At 53.5% G+C, this 18625-nt stretch overlaps 1 protein-coding gene across 3 annotated transcripts in view; it reads right to left on the reverse strand.

Annotated features, from left to right (window-relative positions):
- crim1 (cysteine rich transmembrane BMP regulator 1 (chordin-like)) overlaps positions 1-18625 on the reverse strand; it is a 57927-nt gene that overhangs the window by 9318 nt on the left and 29984 nt on the right. For 2 of the 3 annotated variants that reach the window (XM_081721022.1, XM_027004800.3), the window contains 8 exons: positions 18299-18541; positions 17735-17855; positions 17268-17389; positions 9635-9817; positions 7919-8116; positions 3241-3369; positions 2511-2667; positions 509-630 (listed from right to left, as the gene is read on the reverse strand). In XM_081721022.1, the coding sequence (XP_081577148.1) occupies positions 509-630; positions 2511-2667; positions 3241-3369; positions 7919-8116; positions 9635-9817; positions 17268-17389; positions 17735-17855; positions 18299-18541 (1275 nt within the window). The remainder of the gene's footprint in view (positions 1-508; positions 631-2510; positions 2668-3240; positions 3370-7918; positions 8117-9634; positions 9818-17267; positions 17390-17734; positions 17856-18298; positions 18542-18625) is intronic. The other variant, XM_081721023.1, reaches the window with a different exon arrangement.

An 18625-nucleotide genomic window follows, 5' to 3' on the forward strand; every position in this document is an offset into this window, starting at 1 on the left:
ACGAGGACTGTGGAAGATGGTATTTGCTCGCAACAGGTGGGTTTGACAACTGAGAATAGCCAGAGGGAATGGAGGCTGGGCACAGACCCACATCGTTCTCTGGTGCTCTCCAACGGATGCACGGTTCGCTCGATTATAGCGCATTCTGAAAATTTTGTCATTCAGTGAGACACAAAGAGGAACCATCTCAGACTGCTAAGGAACTGTGCATAGAGGCTGCACTTAAGCAGATTTTTAGGGGTTCTACTGAAGTTCTCTTGAGTGGTCTGTTTTTGGCACAACTGGTGCGAATGTGGAATGAAAAATGATACCGTTCACTCCAAGACATTTGCTTCAGCTACAGGAAACCACGTTTCTTCCCGCTCACTTAGAGATACTATCCACCTTACTGAATTGTCGTAGTCGCTGAAGTGTGCCATCCCATAACTGGTTTGTGCAGGTGTGCGAGTCAAATTGTATTTCCAAGCACGTCAAACGTGTTTGAAAAGCTTCAAACAAGCAAGCTTACCTCTGCACTGGCAAACGAGGCATCCCAGCTCATCCTGCTGGAAACCCATTGGACAGGGCTTGTCACATGGCAGGGTGGGGCACTTCTTACAGCGGCACGTGTTGCAGCCATGCTTGTTTTTCCTGGCAGCGGAAAGAGAAGCGTCCATCAAACTAGAGCAGCCCCAGCCACTGGGAAAAACAAACAGTCTCCGCAGGCAGCCGGGGAGTTCCGACAGGGCAGCCGGGCTCGGCGAGGTCCGGATCAGTCCGGAGAGAGGCAAAAAGCCGCTTCCGCCGAACGGCTTTCCGCTGCAACCTCTGAGTAGACCTCGCCATCGCTTAGGTATATCCTGACGCGTTTACGTTTTGCATGCGCGACACACCGGGTGCTGAAGTCAAAGCCCAATGTCATCAGTTAATTCAGGACAGAAAGACAGTGAGAGGAAGAGAGTGAGCATGAAAGAGAAGGAGAGGGGGGGGAGCCCTGCTGTCTTCGATGACCCTACGTGCAAATGTGTCAGCAAGTGGCACGCTGGAACTAAGTGAAGTGATGCTGGGAAGGCTCACGCCACACAGAGACGGACCGAAGCTGCGACCTGCTGCCCCGCTTGCGCGCACACACAGACACACACACACACACACACACACACACACACACACACACACACACACACACACACACACACACACACACACACACACACACACACACACACACAGACACAGCTGCCCGTCATCCTCAGCTCATGAATAATGGACAGGCGTAGCAGCTGCGTGCAGTGTGCATTTGCTGGGCAGATAAGGAGCTATCAGGTACGATCCCGGCGCGGAGGAATATCAATAAGTCACGCGGGGAATTGTAGACAGCGCGCCCCTTCATGCATAATTCACGGGACGCCGCCGACACGCACGCTCCAACAATGGCCATGGCTTGAGCAAGCATAAATAGATATCTAAAATTAGAATCTGAGATGTGAGCGTCTCACACACACACACACACGCACACTGGTGGGACTGATGGTGAAGTAAAGACAGACTGCCGATGACGCCACTTACAAGGCAGATGGAGGAAGATGCAGCCTTGTACCTTGACAATCTTGGGTAACCGTGGGATCTTACAGAGTCGCTCAAGCAACCGAATCTGCCCCCCCCGGTTAATCCCTAATCCCAAACACAGACAGCTGCTATTACATTGCTCCAATTTATCAGTCATCTCAGATGGAACTAATCTCCACTGCCTTTTTCTCCATATGGCATCCTCAGGGATATGAGGAGTTGGAATGGATCCACTCTGCCTCCGAGAGGGACAAGCCCAGTGGGATAGCACCATCTTCCTTCCGTACTCTTTTATAGCTAATCCAGGCACGGGGAACAATCAAACATCATTCTGGAATGATCAAACTGCAAGTTGTACTGACACACACACAAAAAAAAGCTTCCAACTGTTTCATCAGACGACATTTTAATAGTTATCCTCCTACAAACCAGCGCCGCTGCGAGCGCGTCGTGCGCTCTCACGCACTGCCGCACGCGCACCTCTTCTCCGGTTTACCTCGCCAACAGTTTAACCTGCGCGACCTCCGCGAAAGTTTCTCTAAAGTGCCGCGTGGTAATTGATATGGACATGCTCACTTTTGGTGCCCCGGCACGGGGCTTTATTTGTGGCAGCACAGGACCACGCTGTCGCCGAGATTAGGCCTTCAGTTCCACTATCGCAGGCCATCCTTTACCCGAGACAATCTAAGCCGCTAATCTGAGCCGGACCTAATTAGCTGTCAGCCGTGTACCTACTGGGCGTGGGGAGGGGGAGGGGTGGAGAGGGTGCTGCGTCATTCCGAAGCCTAGCCGAGCACGCGGGCCAAACGCGGCGGGGCGGTCCCGCTCGCCTGACCTCTGGCCAATTTGCAGGGGTGACGCGTTAAAAAGTCAGATGACTCCAGGGTGAGATGGAGAGAGACACGCCAGGGTTGACAATGGTACAGGAGAGAGGGGAGCCAGGCGCCCAGCGCTAGCGCTCTTACACGAAGCCGAAGGGGCAGTCCTTGGCGCAGGCGGCTGGCTTGCACTTCCTGTGGCGCTGCCGGCACCGGCACACGGCACAGCCGTGGGCGTCCGTCTGGAAGCCCAACGGGCAGTCGAGGGTGCAGCCGGAGATCAGGCGGTGGCACAACTCCTCTCCTGCAGGCGAGAATACAGCGGGCATGCGGAGTTACTCCCTCCCCGACAGATCACACAGCAGGTCATCTTTTACAGGACAGAAAAAGCAGTCAGGACCAAAAACACCCCCCCCAAAAAACCCCCAAAGCAGAGCGGAGCGTTTCTGAAAAGGGGGACGGACCGAACCGTCGGCCCGTCGTGCACGTGCTCCGGCTACGGAGCTGCGAAATTCCCTGACACTTACAGGTGCCAGGAAGCCCCTGTTGTGTCGAAAACGTTCCAGCCGCTCGCCGCTGCCTCGTAGCAGCTGCATGACATAGCGTCCGGAGCCACCTGTAGACTCCTTTGTCCCAGAAGTGCCGACATGCTGCTCCTCTTCCTCCGCAGTGCAGTGTGCATGCCGGCCTCAGTAAAAACCCCCAACCCATCCACCCCCCGCCCCCTCCCTGCCAGCCCCGGGGCGAATCCAGCAGCCTCCAGCGCCTCTGGGCTGCTTCACTGAATTCCACTCCTGCCTGGAGGGCTCGTGGCTGAACGCGTGCCCACAGCCGCTTCTCCGGCCCGCACGGACGACTCGGAGGCGGTCCCACTCACTCGTCCTGCAGCCGCAGGCGCGGCAGCCGTCGGCGTCCGTCCGGAAGCCATATGTGCAGTCCCTCTCGGTCAGCGTGCAGTTTTCCAGCGTGTCGCAGGCAGGGGGCGCCATAGTGATGTAGGTGGGCTCTGGGAAGACACACAGATAAGCCAGTGGAGATGAGTCAGGCTGAGTAAGGCAGAGTGATGTGGATGTGTGTGTGGGGTGGGGCCTCCTACAGGCCCTACACAGATGACTCACAGGACTCTGACATTTTAAACAGACCGCTCTTCTGTTAATTGTAGACAGCAATATGACAGAGAGCAGAAGAACAGGAGAAGGAGAGAAGGAGAAACAGAGAGAGAGAAAGAATGACAGGGAAACAGATAGAGAAACAGAGAGAGAGAGAGAGAGAGAGAGAGAGAGAGAGAGAGAGAGAGAGAGAGAGAGAGATGCATGTGCTGAAAGGCTCTTATCTCTTCTCTGGTACCATTCATGCTTCTCACACTGACATCTCATTCTAATGGGGATTCATGGTGGTTATAATTTATTTGTTTGAATCCATTAAAAGATTATGGGGGCTTTTAATATTGTTGTAGATCAGCTGCGCGCGCCGGCTCGCAGTTTAGGTTATGACAGCTGTGACAGGCTGCAGCGTCGTCGCCGTCACGTCCGCACTCAATCATGCCACGTGCTCAGAAATGTAGCGCCAAGGAGACAGCGCGTGTGTGTGTGGGGGGGGGGGGCCCGATGCTTTAGATGTATACGACGCGTGCACTTTTTACCGCAAGGGCAGGGAATGAGACCAGCAGACAGGATGCTGCCCTGGGCGTTAACGTGAAGCGGAACAGGCCGCAGCCGAGAGATGGCCTGAGCGTTCTCGGTATTCCGGCTGGAGGTCAGAGGTCATCCGTCTGGTGACTCTCGTGGGCCATTCAGGGGGAATGAGTGCGACCAAAGGCAGAGGAAGTAGTTATTGCTAGGGTGTCGAAGTTTTAATGCCGGACCAGAAAGAGGCTGAAGATGAGGGCACTCTCGCTCGCTCGCTTGCCCGCCTCCGTCTGCTCTAACCAAAGCTTGTTTTGTTTCGAACATTTATACATCTTGTTTCTGAGAATATACGATTATTATTAATTAAACAGAAGTTCTGTGTGATGGGTGTGGTCTGCGATGAGCAGGGTGAACCAGTGGAGGGCTCTCTTCCATTCATTAAGAAGCCTACTTTTCTTTAAAAAGCGCTGAATGGCCTTGATTCACTACTCTGTCTGTGTGTGTGCATGTGTATGTGTTTGTCTGTGTGTGTGGGCGCACAGTGACAAAACATGCAGACGCAAGCATATGAGCTCTGAAAAAAAAAAAACCCCGCAGATAAAGACATTTTTCCGTACAAGTACTGCACACAGAGCGCACACACACATGCACGCAAACACACACACGCGCACACTCAGGCTGAAGCGCCGCTGAGCTGTGCCGAGCTCCACTACGAAAGGTGTGAGCTTCTAGCTTCACTTCCTGCTCAGACAGTCTTCATTTGCTTAATTACAGCCCTGGTGGACTGGCCCACGTTCCCGCGGCAACAAGCCCCCCCCCCCGCAAACACAGCGCTGAGTGACCTGTGCAATGCTGAAGCAAACACACACACACACACTCACTCACTCACACACACACACACACACACACACACCCACACACACCCAAACACTCACTCACACACACCCCAACACTATCACACACACACACAGCCACCCACACCCACAGGACGGGCTCTTGCTTAGCTCCTCAGAGAGATGTCGATGACGTCACTCGAGTGGCCAGCCCATGAATCAATCACTGTGTCATGTGGCGCACGACGGCATGACAGCGCTGAGAGGCTGAGTGGAGTTCTGAAACACAACCACCCCACTGCACACCCCCCTGGGCATTGTGGGAGATTTTCTCCCAAAGTCAAAATCAAAGCTTTAAGACCTCTTACTGAAGTCGATAGCATGACTCAGTATAAACTAAACTGAACGTTGAAAGCATCTTCCCCTCCAATACACACACGCACGCACACGCACAAACACACGCGCACACCCCTTCACTCTCCAGGGCCTTCATCATTTCCTTCATCATCCTCGCTCACCTGCTCGCAACACGCCGCCTTCTGTACAGCACTTAGTTAGAATGGCAAAAAGGCCAGGTTGACATAACCTTAGCCCATGGCTAGGCCACCTCACACACACACACACACACACACACACGCGCGCGCGCGCGCACACACACACACACACACACACAACCCCACGGCACTGGCCTCACATCCACACGCCACCCCTCAGATACACAGCGTCCACACACAAACGTGCACCTGCACATCCAAAAGCACATGTCTTATGTAAATGAGCACGGAAAATGGACAAAGAGTTCTGTAGTCCTTGCCAACAGGTATGGCTATTTTTAAAAGACATCTGTCTAGGGGGAGAGCAGCATCGTTATGTAGCTGCTTCAGTTCCTGCTGCCCCTGCACTGTAATGGGGCCACGGATGGGAGGTGTGTGTGTGTGTGTGTGTGTGTGTGTGTGTGGGGGGGGGGGGGTTGGTTGGTTATGTGGCCCTCTCCTCCTCTCCCCTACTCCCTCCATCACAGTAAACGAGTCATACCATCTCTCTCTCTCTCTCTCTCTCCGTCTATCCATCACTCCTTGTCTTCTTGCTATGAAGATGAAGAACAGAAATCAACAATCGCCAGGTTGAAGGGTCATAGTACGGTGGTAGCATGGCACAGCTGAAACACAGGTAACCTAATACCACGCAGACCCTGGAAATTAATACACCCTCCCTCTGGCTGATCTGGGACCAGTGAGCTTGCTCATTATTTGAACAGCTGTCTTTAGCGCCGATTCGCTCAGGAGAGCGTCCCAAACACACGCTGTCTCACGGAGCGCACGCGTCAGTCACTGGGGCTCCGGAGGGTGCGTGGGAGGGTGTGGAGTGGGGCGGGTTCGGCCACGGGGAAGGTGGGGCAGAGGGGTGGGTGGTGTAAAGAACAGGATTAACATGCAGTTGTAGTAGCACCACGTAAGGAGAGGTGAAGCTCGCCAGTCTGGCTCTGGAGTGTGTGTGTGTGTGTGTGTGTGTGTGTGTGTGTGTGTGTGTGTGTGTGTGTGTGTATGTGCGCGCATGCACTTATAGTATATATGATTGTTTTCTCCACAGTCAGAACTACATCTATAATTGCTACATAGGCAGACAGCCGTGAAAAAGATTAATTGCAAAAGGGTGGGGGTGACGAGTGAGAGACCGAGAAAGAGTGAGAATGCCACCCGTGCCTCCTCTCCCTCATCCTCCCCGCCTCAGTCTTCCCGTAACACGGCGCCGGCCATCCACCCCTGGGTCACGCGCGCTCCTCTAATTGGACTCGTTGTGTCCCGATGGTAAGCGGAGGTTCCGAGCAAACAGAAGCCCGGGGCCCCAGTCCCTCGCCGTTCGCCTCATTTTCCGGGTCTTTCCTCCCCGTGACAGATCGATCCGTGGGGGAGCGCGGCACGTCTGTAATTGGAAGCGAGCCGAGGCAGGAGCGCATGGAGGCACCCTGGAACGTCGCTACGTCTGCCCGCAGGCGTTTACGCGCTGGTTAGGAAATTCACCAAGGACGTCCCAGAGTCAGAGCTAGTAAGTTAGTTAAGTTATGAGTCAGTTATCGCTCACAGCTTCGAGCGAAAGCTGATTTTTTTTAGAGTGCTGTTAAGCTGGTGCTTGTTGACATCAGCATTCACATTCTTGGTTCCTCTAACAGACCAGGGATGTCGTGAACTTCACAGTCACCCGATGAGCTGATTCAGCGAGTCACAGACAGGCGAAACGCGTGAGAAGCAGCATCCGGGACTCCCATCCACGCAGTGAGCGAAAGCTGAGGATGAGTGGCCTTCAAACATATCGCAGTATTCCGATCTGAGAGGAGTCTCTCCGCTGATGCGAGTTAGGGCGGAGCTACCGAAGACCCGGGCGACCTGCGTCCTCCGTGACAAACGCGTGCCCAGGTTGCGAGCAGGCTGTCTGGCTCCAGACGGTCCCAAAAGCCGTTAGTCGCTCGGCTGTGGCGTGCGGGTCGCCGGGGCGGTCCGTGTTGTCGGCGGGTGTGGCCTGCTGCTTGCTTCCATGGAAAAGGAAGAAGGAAAGACAAAAAAGCAGTACGGAGCAACTCGATCAGGCCAGCATCCGCGCCGCGGCCGGAGCGGGGGACCCACGCGTGTTCCCACGGTGCCTTCCTAGTAACGCAGTGCTCACGCACTGCGTCACAGGCAAGGCTGTGCACATCAGCGCACCACTACACACTGGTGAATGAAGCACACAAGCACAGAATCACAGCGTGTCGCAGTGAGAGAAAGTATAGATTTGTCAAGCTGCTCTGATGTCCAGAGCTTTTGTGGGCAGCACCTGGTCCTGCCTGCAGAGACATTAACCTATGAAAGAGTTCTGTAATTGGTAAACACACACACTGTACTTGGTGCGACCTAGTAACATATGACCCAATGTGCACACAAACATGCAGACACACACACACTCTCACACAGTGTCCTACAAATGTCTCTAAGGTATACTAGGAACAATGAACACACCTCCATGAAGAAGTGACAGAAAACAGGATAAGTCACATACCCTCTCTCTGTACCTCTCACACACACACACACACACACACACACACACACACTTCCCTTACCCTCACACACAGGGCAGCACTCTCCTGGCACGATGATGGGGTTTAGGCAGCTGTGCCCACAGGCTGCTGCTACACACCGCGGCTCTCCGCTCACACACTGACAGAAGGTGCAGTCGTCCTCACGCCAGTGGTCACCATGTGCCAGTATCTGACCGTTCACATAGCAGCCTGCAAAATTCAGCATGGGGAAGACAGGATCTGTAGACAAAGAAAGAGAGAGAGAGAGAGATAGAAAGAGGGGGAGGAGAATAATAGTTGGTGAAGGGACCATTCAATAAAGTTTCATTTACTGAAGGCTGATATATCGGAGCGCATGAAGAACGGCCGTAAAAGCAAAACATTTTTTTATTCACAGCACAGCACAGCCAATCACAGTAAACTGAGCTCTCCTTGTGGGCGGAGCCAAGCTTCCTGCTCAAGTCCACTTCACAACTCCGCATCAGAACCGTGATGTCGCACACTGCTCTTCTTCCAGGCCCATTGCCGTTGCCCTGCGGCGAACCATTACATCCAAGCGAACCATTACATTTCCAGACGGCACCGAGAACAACGGAACAAACAGAGGAGAGGAGCAACAATTCCATCCCGCCCCTAAAAAACCCCAAAACACTAAGAGATAGTGGCTTTACAGCTATAAAAACAAAACTTCTCACCTGCGATAAAACTCGCAGAGCAATAATGGGGCGCAGGTGTAACGGGGATTTCATCTTAATTAACCGTGCTTGCTGCAAAGTCGTTAGGAAACTCGTTTCCATGTGAGTGGAGTCTGATAAGGGTACCGGCAGGCCAACGGGATGGAGCTGACGGAGAGATGGGCCGACCCAGGAGAGGCGCGGCACAGCGGCAACGGCGCGCTCCCGGGCACAGCGCTAACGCGCGTCTACAAAGGAAAACAAGCAGCTCCCTCAACTAATTAACCCAGGATGCCTGTTTAACCGGAAGAAGGAAAGTGTGCAAAGAACGTCTGCGCGCTCCCTCATGTTAGACTGGTACTGCGCACACTAAAAAAAAGGTGTGTGTAATTTTTTTTAATATATATATATATATTACACACACACACACACACACACACACACACACACACACACACACACATACATATATATATATATATATATATATATATATATATATATATATATACATACATACATATACACACACACAAAATATATACCCGCTAGTGTTTCTTTGGGTTCCCGGTTGTACTGGGGGCAAAGCGGTTTATTAGCATTCCTGCTCACAAAGTCGCCATCTAAATCAATTTGAAGCAGACGGTGAATAGGTGGGACGGAAAAGCCCCTGGGCTGCTCGTTGGAATTCCTGGGACAGCAAGTATGTTTTTGTGGTTGACGAGCGGCGGGGCTGGTTCGGGAGAGCTCATTCTCACGAGCCTTTCATGGAGATTTTGCTAAGAAAACGTTGCTTGGTTTATGATCACATGTCACTCCGTCAAGAATTCATTACGCACATTAAGGCCACACGTCCGTTGTGTCCGTTACTGGCGTGTAGTTACAGGCTGGTCTGCATTACTCGGATCACGGTGTACAGACTACGGCCCACGCGCTGTGCGCTCGGCCGTGACTGGAAGCCAGCAGGGGCAGGGGAAATGTCTGTCATTTCAGCCATGTTAGCATTTAAAAAAAAAAAAGCTTTTTAATGAAAACGTTTTTACAAAGCGCCGTGAGGGACGTGTGGATGTGTGCGTGCAGTCACCTTCACAGACAGGGCAGCACTCTCCCTCGGGTACGTAGTAGCGCTCGCAGCGCAGCGCGCCGCACTGCGCCGTCAGGCACACCGACACGCCTCCTTGGCAGCGGCAGAAGTGGCAGACGTCCATTCGGAACACGTCCCCGTCGTGGTACTCCACGCCGTCGAAGGTGCAGGCCGGCTTGGTCTCTGTAAAACAGCACCAGCTGCCGTCGTCACGACGTTCACGGTTTCGATGAAGCCCCAGGACGGCGCGAACGCCAGGAACGGCTACCCAGCATCCCCATCCCATCGTGCACGCGCGCCCGCGAGCTTTTCGCAGCCGAGATTCAGGCCGCAACAGAACCGGGCCGTGCTGGTCGCCATGGCAACGGCAGGTGAAAAAAAACTAATAATTTTTTGAAAAAGTCACCTTTCAGCCGGCGTGCTACGGTGCCTGCTGATGGTCACAAGCAGCGGTCTACACATTCATTCTCTTCTGCGCGCAACCCAACATGCTAATGGCAGAGTTGGAAGATGATCTTAAAATAGACGAGTGTTTGTAAAAAAGACAAGTGCTTAGAAAACTGCCAGTTCATCGCGCCGTGTTCCTTGAGATGAATGACGCTGGAGTTGCCCTTGAACGCGTACTCAGGAGGAGGAATCCTGCACGTCTGTACAGCGCAAGGACACAGCACATGCACCACGTCTTTCACTCTGAAAGTGCAACAATTTCAAAGCAAGTCGTTTTATTAGACAAAAACACACACAGGGAGAGAATTTTGTCAGTTTGTAGAAGTTCAAGGTGTTACACGATGATCCAGCGAGACTGCGCAACATCGAGAAGGGTGGGCAGATTTGCTGAATTTTGTAACTGAAGCTTTTCCTTTTCCATACGTTTGCCTCTCTGCCTGTTTATAATTACAGATACATTCAAGTCGAGTTAATACATCCAGCTGAACTTGCAGCAGGCGAACAAAGACAGAACCCGAGTCTAGCGGCAGACTGAGACCAATTACGTACAGTCACTGTACAGATAGTGCGTGTTATTGTGTTCTACACTTCCACATCCCACAAACTCCTATTTGCTGTGCAAACCGCCATCAGCCTATTGGAGTGCACAACACGAAAGGAACAAAACTGTGGAACTACACACATCCACGTTCCTCCCGGCCAATAACGATCCCCGCCGCCCGGCTAGCCAGGCTGCTGAGAGTCTAATGAGTCCAGTCTTGCGGGCAGTGTGGCAGTGCCCGAGCGTGGCTGAGGGTCAGGCCGGCACTGTGCAATTAGCGTGCGTGCGAGTGGTGCCCGTGCAGTCATCCAGAAGCTTCCAGATGTTCGCTATGTGATCCCTCCCCACTCCCGCGGGTGCAGTTATTCATAAATGAGACAGTTATTGTCTGCACCGCCAAAAACCAAGAGCCCACTGTCCATAAGAGGAGCCAAGGACACTTAAGGGGACCGGCCTCCCGCACGGGACCATTTAGACAAAGGGAAAACGTGCCAAAAGCCAAAAACGGTAAATTCTCGGCACGTCGCTTTTTTGCAAGTTTACTTTTGAGCGGCTACGAGATTCTCAGCGGGTAAACAGTCTGGCTGGGTCCCGTCTGCTTTTTCACTTGCCTTGACCTTCCCAGCCTCCCCTCAGCAACAACGAACCAGAGCTCCAGCGAGGGGAAAGGTCTGACCTCTCCGAGGGCCAGAGCCTCATCGATGGCACCTCCGTGCTGCACTCAGGCTGGATGGGAGCTGGTACCTGCTCCCTTACTCAACCTTGCTTCCACCTGACCGGGACGAGCGGCTCGATGGACACGCTTGCTAAGTGGGTCCTCACAGGCACCCGAGACATTTCAGTGGTTCTTTTGAACTCCCATGCACCGCAGAAAGGTTATACAAGCTACCACCTACCGCTCCACAGTTTCAGTTTAAAGTAGGTTTAGGCAAAGGGAGCAAACATGAATGCAATGCGCTACGGTCAGGAATTGCCACCTGAATTTCTTACAGCGCTCGGACAGTGCTGGAGGAAGCAATTCCACGCCTACCAGGCACATCAATGAACCTCGAGGGCTCGTCCCCAAGCCTGGAAGGGTGACGGGGGGGGGGGGGGGGGGGGGGCGAACTCTGGGGGGCTCTGCCGTAATTCATTAAATGGTGCGGCACAGAGCCTGAAGGCAGGGAGCCAGCAGGGCCTGCATGGTTCTGGCACCGGAGCAGAGCCGGCCTAATTAAACTCGGCACAAAAAGGACCTTAATAAACACCTTCGTAATCAGCTCTGCGCCAGTCAAGGCGGGCACGCTGTTTGGCACCACCAAGTGCAAAGAGCACGCAAGCGTAAAAACAAACACACACACCAAAAAAAAAGGCGTCTCCCTACACAGTTTCATTTCGGTGAAATGCATTAGGTGAGATGAGTCATGGATGGGCGGAAAAAAAAAGCCGTTTTAACAGCTTGGCTGCGGCAGAGTAACGTAGCTCCGTCCTCTTACGGCTGAACCCCATCTTCCGTACGAGTGCTCCAAACCTCTAATCTTCCTCGGAAGCATGCTAATTTAATCAATTCTTCACTCCAGCAAGGTCTAATTCTCTCCCTGGGGAGATCCTTTCTCGTCTTAAAATCTCCTGCCCCCGCCACAGTGGAGATGTGGGTAACCAGGGTTCCCAGCATCTCGAGAGCTTTTCAAAGATTCTCTTCTCCTCCCATGGGGGAGGGCAGAGCTGGCCCTCCTTGACTCCCTGGTGTTCCGTCTCTTGCCCAAGTGCTGGGAGGTGGCTTGCCACGCCCACCTCTGCCCGGGCGGGGTGCATGTCGTCAGGTGACGGGCCACGGTTCCGACTCACACCAGCGACCGCGACCCGTATGGGCCGTTGGCCGCGTGCACTCCCCCGCCCTGCCCACCTACACAGGTCTGCAGAGGACTAGCTGACTGGACGGTGTGGAGGCAGCCTCTGAAATTCTCTGTCGGGGAGATTAGATGCAGCTTCCAGTCTGAGCCTGGCACTCAAAATAACATTGATCACAGCTCCGGGGACGCCAGCCGCCCCACGTTTGCTTCACACAGCATCACCCGGGGTTCAGGTACTCAGGCCAAGATGCCTAGGTTCAGTCAAACAGGCTCCAACACGCGCCACAACACTATGCAAAACCATCGAAACACCAACCGGCTCATCACAATCAGTAAGAACAGACATCTACTGCACTGGGAGAACCAAATCCAGGCTCAGAATAAATTAGAATACTTCTGTGCAATAAAAAGAGAATACAGACCGGAGCCGTATCTGCTGAGCATCAGAGATCCAGCAGACAGGGTCTCAGTGAGCACAGCCTGGGCAGGTATAAACAGGTATAAAGTGTGTGGTCACCGTGTAGAGACGGGGACACACTTCCTCCTTCACCATCAAAAACTCAAAACCACTAGAGAGCATTTCACAGACAGATTTAAACAGCTGATTCCAAACTATGAAACACTCACAAAACTGGAGAACTGACAGCTGAGAGAAGGACAAACACCCCTCACTGCACACGCCTGTGGCTAACGGCGGCTAACACTCACTATATCTCACCCTTAAGTACTCGCGCTGTATTTATTTAAGTATGTATTGACTATATACAAGCACCTTTCTAAACTATATGTAGATCATTTATAAATATTTTTTTGTAAATATTGCGAAAGCATTTATTTTAAAATATTATTTTTATTCAATAGTGTTGGCACCTATTTTGATATTATTGTTGCTTTTTGTAATTTTTCTTGCTGTAATGCTTTTGCAATATTGTTTTCATGCCAGTCTTGCCAATAAAGCTACTTTGATCTTGAACCTTCTCCTGAGAAGAAATGTAAATAAATTTAAGGGTCATATAGTCTGACTCAAAACAATGACCCTCTGAGCCTATAAAAATGGACATGCATGCATACACACACACACACACACACACACACACACACACACACACACACACACACACACACACACACAACCTCTAAACAAGCCCTACACAGAATATCCACATATTTTTTTAGCATGGGCTCAGGCTCTGGGTGGGAGAGTCTGCACAAAGTGCAACGCCTGAGGCTGCTTCCCACCTGGGAAGGCCCCGGGCCCCCCCAAGGCCGGCCCTTTCCCGGCAGGCATGTTTCCCTCCGCCCTGCACGGCGCTGCCTCGTGGGTGTGGTCTGAGCAGCTTGGTGGGCGTGGCCCCCCCGGGCCTTCACTGAGCCGAGGGCCGTCTTGTTTTGGCTGCGGCTCTCTCGCGTCAGACTAAACAACGCGATAACGTGCGCAGTGCTGCAGGCTCGCCTCGGCGAGCCCAGCCCGGGTCGTCCAGCGCCGGCGCGGCTCCGTCGCGAAGCACCTGTGGATCGAATCGAGCGCTCTGGTGCGCATGTTTTCACATTCTTTAGCACGGGGGTGGGGGGTGGGGAATGGCTGTCTTGTCGTCGGGGGAGGGGCGGGGAGGGACGTGTTATTCACGGACCTGCAAGGGGTATATGTGGCACAGTGAGGTGTGGAGAGCACACACAGGGCCCCGTCACTCACAGCAGCACCCAGAGCTCAGGCGGAGCGTGGCTGGCCACTCGCTGCCTTGTAATCTACCTGCCCTTTAATACCCCCTCCCATCGCGCCAGTGTCGGGTTGCGCTCGGCTCGCTCCGAAAAGAGGGGGCTGCTGCTTCTCGCCACGCCGCGCCGCCATCCGTTTACGCTGCCAATCAAACGCGCAGATTGAAAAAGAAAAACGGACCTGAAGCAAAGAGTTTTGGGGTTAATAACCTCTCCAAAGACACCCGTTGTTTGAAGCGCTTGCTTCAGAAAGATGCGTTTGTGTGTGTGTGTGTGTGTGTGTGTGTGTGTGTGTGCGCGCATGCGTGTGTAGGACTTAATCCAAGCCTGTGCCTTGAATGATGGCCTTTACTCTCCAATTTCCAGCCGTTACTTGTGACAGAACAATAGTCACTTCACCGGGTTAATCTCGGTGCTAAATGCTTAAAGGACCGCTACATATTTGGGATTCACCGAGACCACCAAGGCAATCTCCTCAAGAGGACAGGAAAAAGAATTTAGAGCATGAAACTGGGATTTCACAGGTCTGTATACTGTACCTTCAGCCCATAAGCGATAGAGAGGCTTAGACAAACCCCCAATTATCCTCTTCAGTATGACAGCCCCTCTCTGAGCAAACATTAGTGTAATGACCAGGCTTTTGTGTAAAGCAGGGCCTGGTGAGCACAGACTGGCAGGTGGAATGGTGTGTGTGTATCTGCTGTGGGTGTGGTGGTGTCAGTGCACAAAGAATCGGGCTCCTAAAAATATCGCTAATAACACGCCGAATCCGTCGCGCATAAACACATCAGAGTGAGAAGAACCGAGGCTGTGATTCTGTGGCATTTGCCGAGCAGTGCTCGCGTGTCCCCTCGTAAATACCATTATCCCCACTTCTCAGAAGCCACGGGGTGTCCAGAAGCAGAGGACTCCGGGAGGGGAGCGGGACGAACGTGGAACGCCATGATTCCGGCGGTAACGGGAGCTAGCGGACCGGGGCCTGAGAAAGGGCAGCAGAGAGGGACATAGCCCACACAAGGGAGCGCGAGGGAGGCGTTTCCCGAGAGACAAAGCTAAACAGACCCTTATCTCCGGTCCAGTAGGGTGACATCACTGTCTGAAAAAGAAATCTGTTGAACAAACATACCGTCTGAATGCTCACACGCCCCCACGCACAACTCTGTGTGTGTGTGTGTGTGTGTGTGTGTGTGTGTGTGTGTGTGCAGACATGACCACACTCCAGCAAACATCTGTCGAGGATAGAATCCTCTAGCCGGTGGTTTGTTTGGAGACGGCGTGGCAGATACGGAGGGCTTGGGTGGGCGGAAGCGCAGCAGGAACCCGGGCAAAAAGGCGGCCCACCCCCAATCCCACCTCCAGAGCTCCAGCTACCACTGCAACCCGACCATGGCACCACGGGCAGGCTGAGAGAGCGGATCTCACCGGAGCTTATACTGGTTCCGGAGGTTACCCAGCAACCCTGCTTCCTGTGCCCCACGACCGCTCGTTTCAGCGTCGAGCGGCCCGGTATCAGGAGGAGACGCGTGGGATTGTGGGTAGGTGCACCGACACGGCCGAAGATGTAAGCAGTGCGGACACTGCGCATCGCTCCGTGTATTGGCCGTCGCCTGTGACAATGAGTTTGCCTCCTGCACCCCCCTCCCCCCCAGCGGAACATTAATCGAGCCTGGACGAAGCCGCCGTAACCAGATGCTCGGTTGGTGTGCCTCTGTTCTCGGGCCTCTGACGCACCCGCCTCTCTGTTCTCCAATCAGCCATCGGGCTCAGGCCATTTCCAGAGGAGGTGACGCTCCTCCTGCCTCGGCAGCTCCTGCAGCTCCTTGCACGCCGAGAGGCACATGTGCGCGTGTTCTCACGAACGTACATGTGAGCCGGTGCACGCTGATGGCTGTTCTAATCTGCCAGGCATCAGATGCAGAACACTTATTACACATCCTACACTCGCTCCATCCCTCCTTCTCTCTCTCTCCTGCAGAACACGCCTGGGGCACATTACTATGGGATAAACAGGAAAGCCAGACATGCCTGTGGGGAAGGCCATAAACATTTTTCCACATACGTCTTTTTCTCCGTACGCTGCTGTGAGTCTTTAGTCTCCACATGCAGCTCTTCTTTCCCGGGGCTGTTCAGGGGCTTGCAGTCCCTGCGCTGAGGTACCAACCACCCAGCACTCCGGCTGCTTGACGTGCCGCAGATCCCACTTTGATATAACACTAATTTTCTCTGGCTTCTTCAGGATGCATCTCCCACGGTCTCCTTCTCATCTCACAGACGTGCTCTCTCGCTCTTCTCTCATCCACCCGTCCCCTTTCTTCTGGCTCCCTTCCTGCTTCTCTCTCTCTCTCTCTCTCTCTCTCTCTCCCCATTTCTCTCCTTCCTCCCTCTCATTTTCTCTTTGTCTCAATCTGTCTGTTAATTTCTCTTTTCCCCATCACTGAAACCCAAGGCTGTTTGGTGTGTGTGTGTGTTTGTGTGTGTGTGTGTGTATGGCAGGTCACTGTGATCACGCTCCGGCTCCTACAGTGAGTGTGTCTCTGCGAGTCGCACTTCCTCACACACACACTTGGCCCTAACAAGCTGCTCATCACACCCTCATCACCCTCTAACCCTGAACTGTAGAAAGCAGCGTACGCCGAGCGACGGCCCACGCAAGCGCGTGTCCACCAACAGCTAACGTCCTCTTGGGGCAGAGCGCGGGGCTCGATTTAAGAGAAACTTGTGGCGTTTTTCTTCAGTGAGTCATGCGACTGGCCAGATCTGATTCTAAATAAAGCCAGGCACTGAGGCACAGAGCAGTAAGGCACTATCCAAAAAAGCCTCAAAACAAACAAAAACATACAACAAAAAACATCTGTTCCCGACTCAGTCTTCTTTGTGCAAACACAGCCCGTAGCACACCGACGCCCGTGTTTCCTGGATACCACTGTCACACGGGGCAACGTTAGCGTGCGCGCCTGCACGGGTCACGCACTACCCCACCGCCCGCCCTCACGTAAGGGCGGGTTTCTCCAGGCTACCTCGCCTCTCGGCCTCGACGTCTCCGCGCCCCCAAACCCCCCTCCCCCACCCAGTGCGTGCAACGTACGCCGAGACTTACCGTTGGCACACTCAAAGACGTCGCAGCACTTCCCTGGCGTGCCGTTGCCACGGGAGACCAGCAGGGGGGACATTCCTTCTGAGCACTGTGGGAAGGTGCAGGCACTGGGCAAACACTCGCATCTGAGAGAGAAAGAGAGAGATAAAAGAAATAGCGAGAAATAGAAGGAGAGAGCGAGAGAGAGAGAAATGCTAGTAAGCTTGTTTATGTAACACACTGCTGATGTCATCCACCTGCTGGCCAGTAACATCAAAGGTAGCAGAGAGCGTCTGTTCCACGGACGCTTTCATGTGCAGTGCTGATTTCTGATAAGCTCTATAAAACCACAGTAAATAAAAGGCAGAGAAAACACTCCGGCACTGCAGTGCTTTAAAGCCCGACTCACACACATGCCTAATGGAGACTTCAGGACCACCGTCCTGCCTGTTAGAGCTGTGTGTGTGTTTGTGTGTGTAGGGTGGTCTCACCTGGTGGGCAGAGTGCAGCATCCGTCTGCGGTCAGCCTGACCTGCGTCTCGTAGCTGTCTGCCGGACACTGCAGAGGCTGGACAAGAGGACATTCCACCGTGCTGCAGTCCACGCTGAACACTGCCCCCCCACCACACACACACACACACACACACACACACACACACACACTTGATCACAAAGCACTCAAACACATTCCATCAAACCCTCAGAGAGGGACATGCATGATGTGTGTCTGTCATGTAAGTGGCCAACAGGGTCAGGTGGAAACCCCAAACGGAGACAAGGTCAGCATGTGCGTGTCCATCACTCTGTGTATTACAACAGCCAGGACAACAGCCAGCCTACGTGACCACACGCGCACACACACAGAGACAGACATCTGTGGCTCCCCTCTGAGGATCTGGCACATGTGGAAACCGCATAGCTGCTAAGGGGAAAAAAAGTGTGCTGTCTCGCACATAGCGCTTTAATTATACACCTAAATTCATGTGGAGATGTCGAGGCCAACAGGCTCGACCCAGGGGGCTTGCGCATGCCGACGCCCACTCGCCCGCCCTTACCCGGCTTGCACTCGTAGAGGTCGCAGCATTCGCCCGGCTTGCCCGAGCCCTTGGACACCAGGATGTTGAGGTAGCCCGGTTGGCAAACCTTCCGCAGGCAACCGGCGGTGCTGCACACGCAGCGACTGGGTAGCGGGCAGCACTCGCCCGGAGGGGCGTAGCCCTCAATCAACACAGAGTCCTCGGGGCAGCGTGGGGAGAACTGCACCTCGCACCTGGCCTTGGAACAGTCGGGCTTCTCCTCTGGGAGAGGGGGAGGGAGAGAGAGAGAGAGAGAGAGAGAGAGAGAGAGAGTCTGGCTGAGGCTGACACACATGGTTTAAACAT

This window comes from Electrophorus electricus, chromosome 10, assembly GCF_041902795.1.
Source record: "Electrophorus electricus isolate QZ-2024a chromosome 10, ASM4190279v1, whole genome shotgun sequence".
Classification (NCBI taxonomy): domain Eukaryota; kingdom Metazoa; phylum Chordata; class Actinopteri; order Gymnotiformes; family Gymnotidae; genus Electrophorus; species Electrophorus electricus.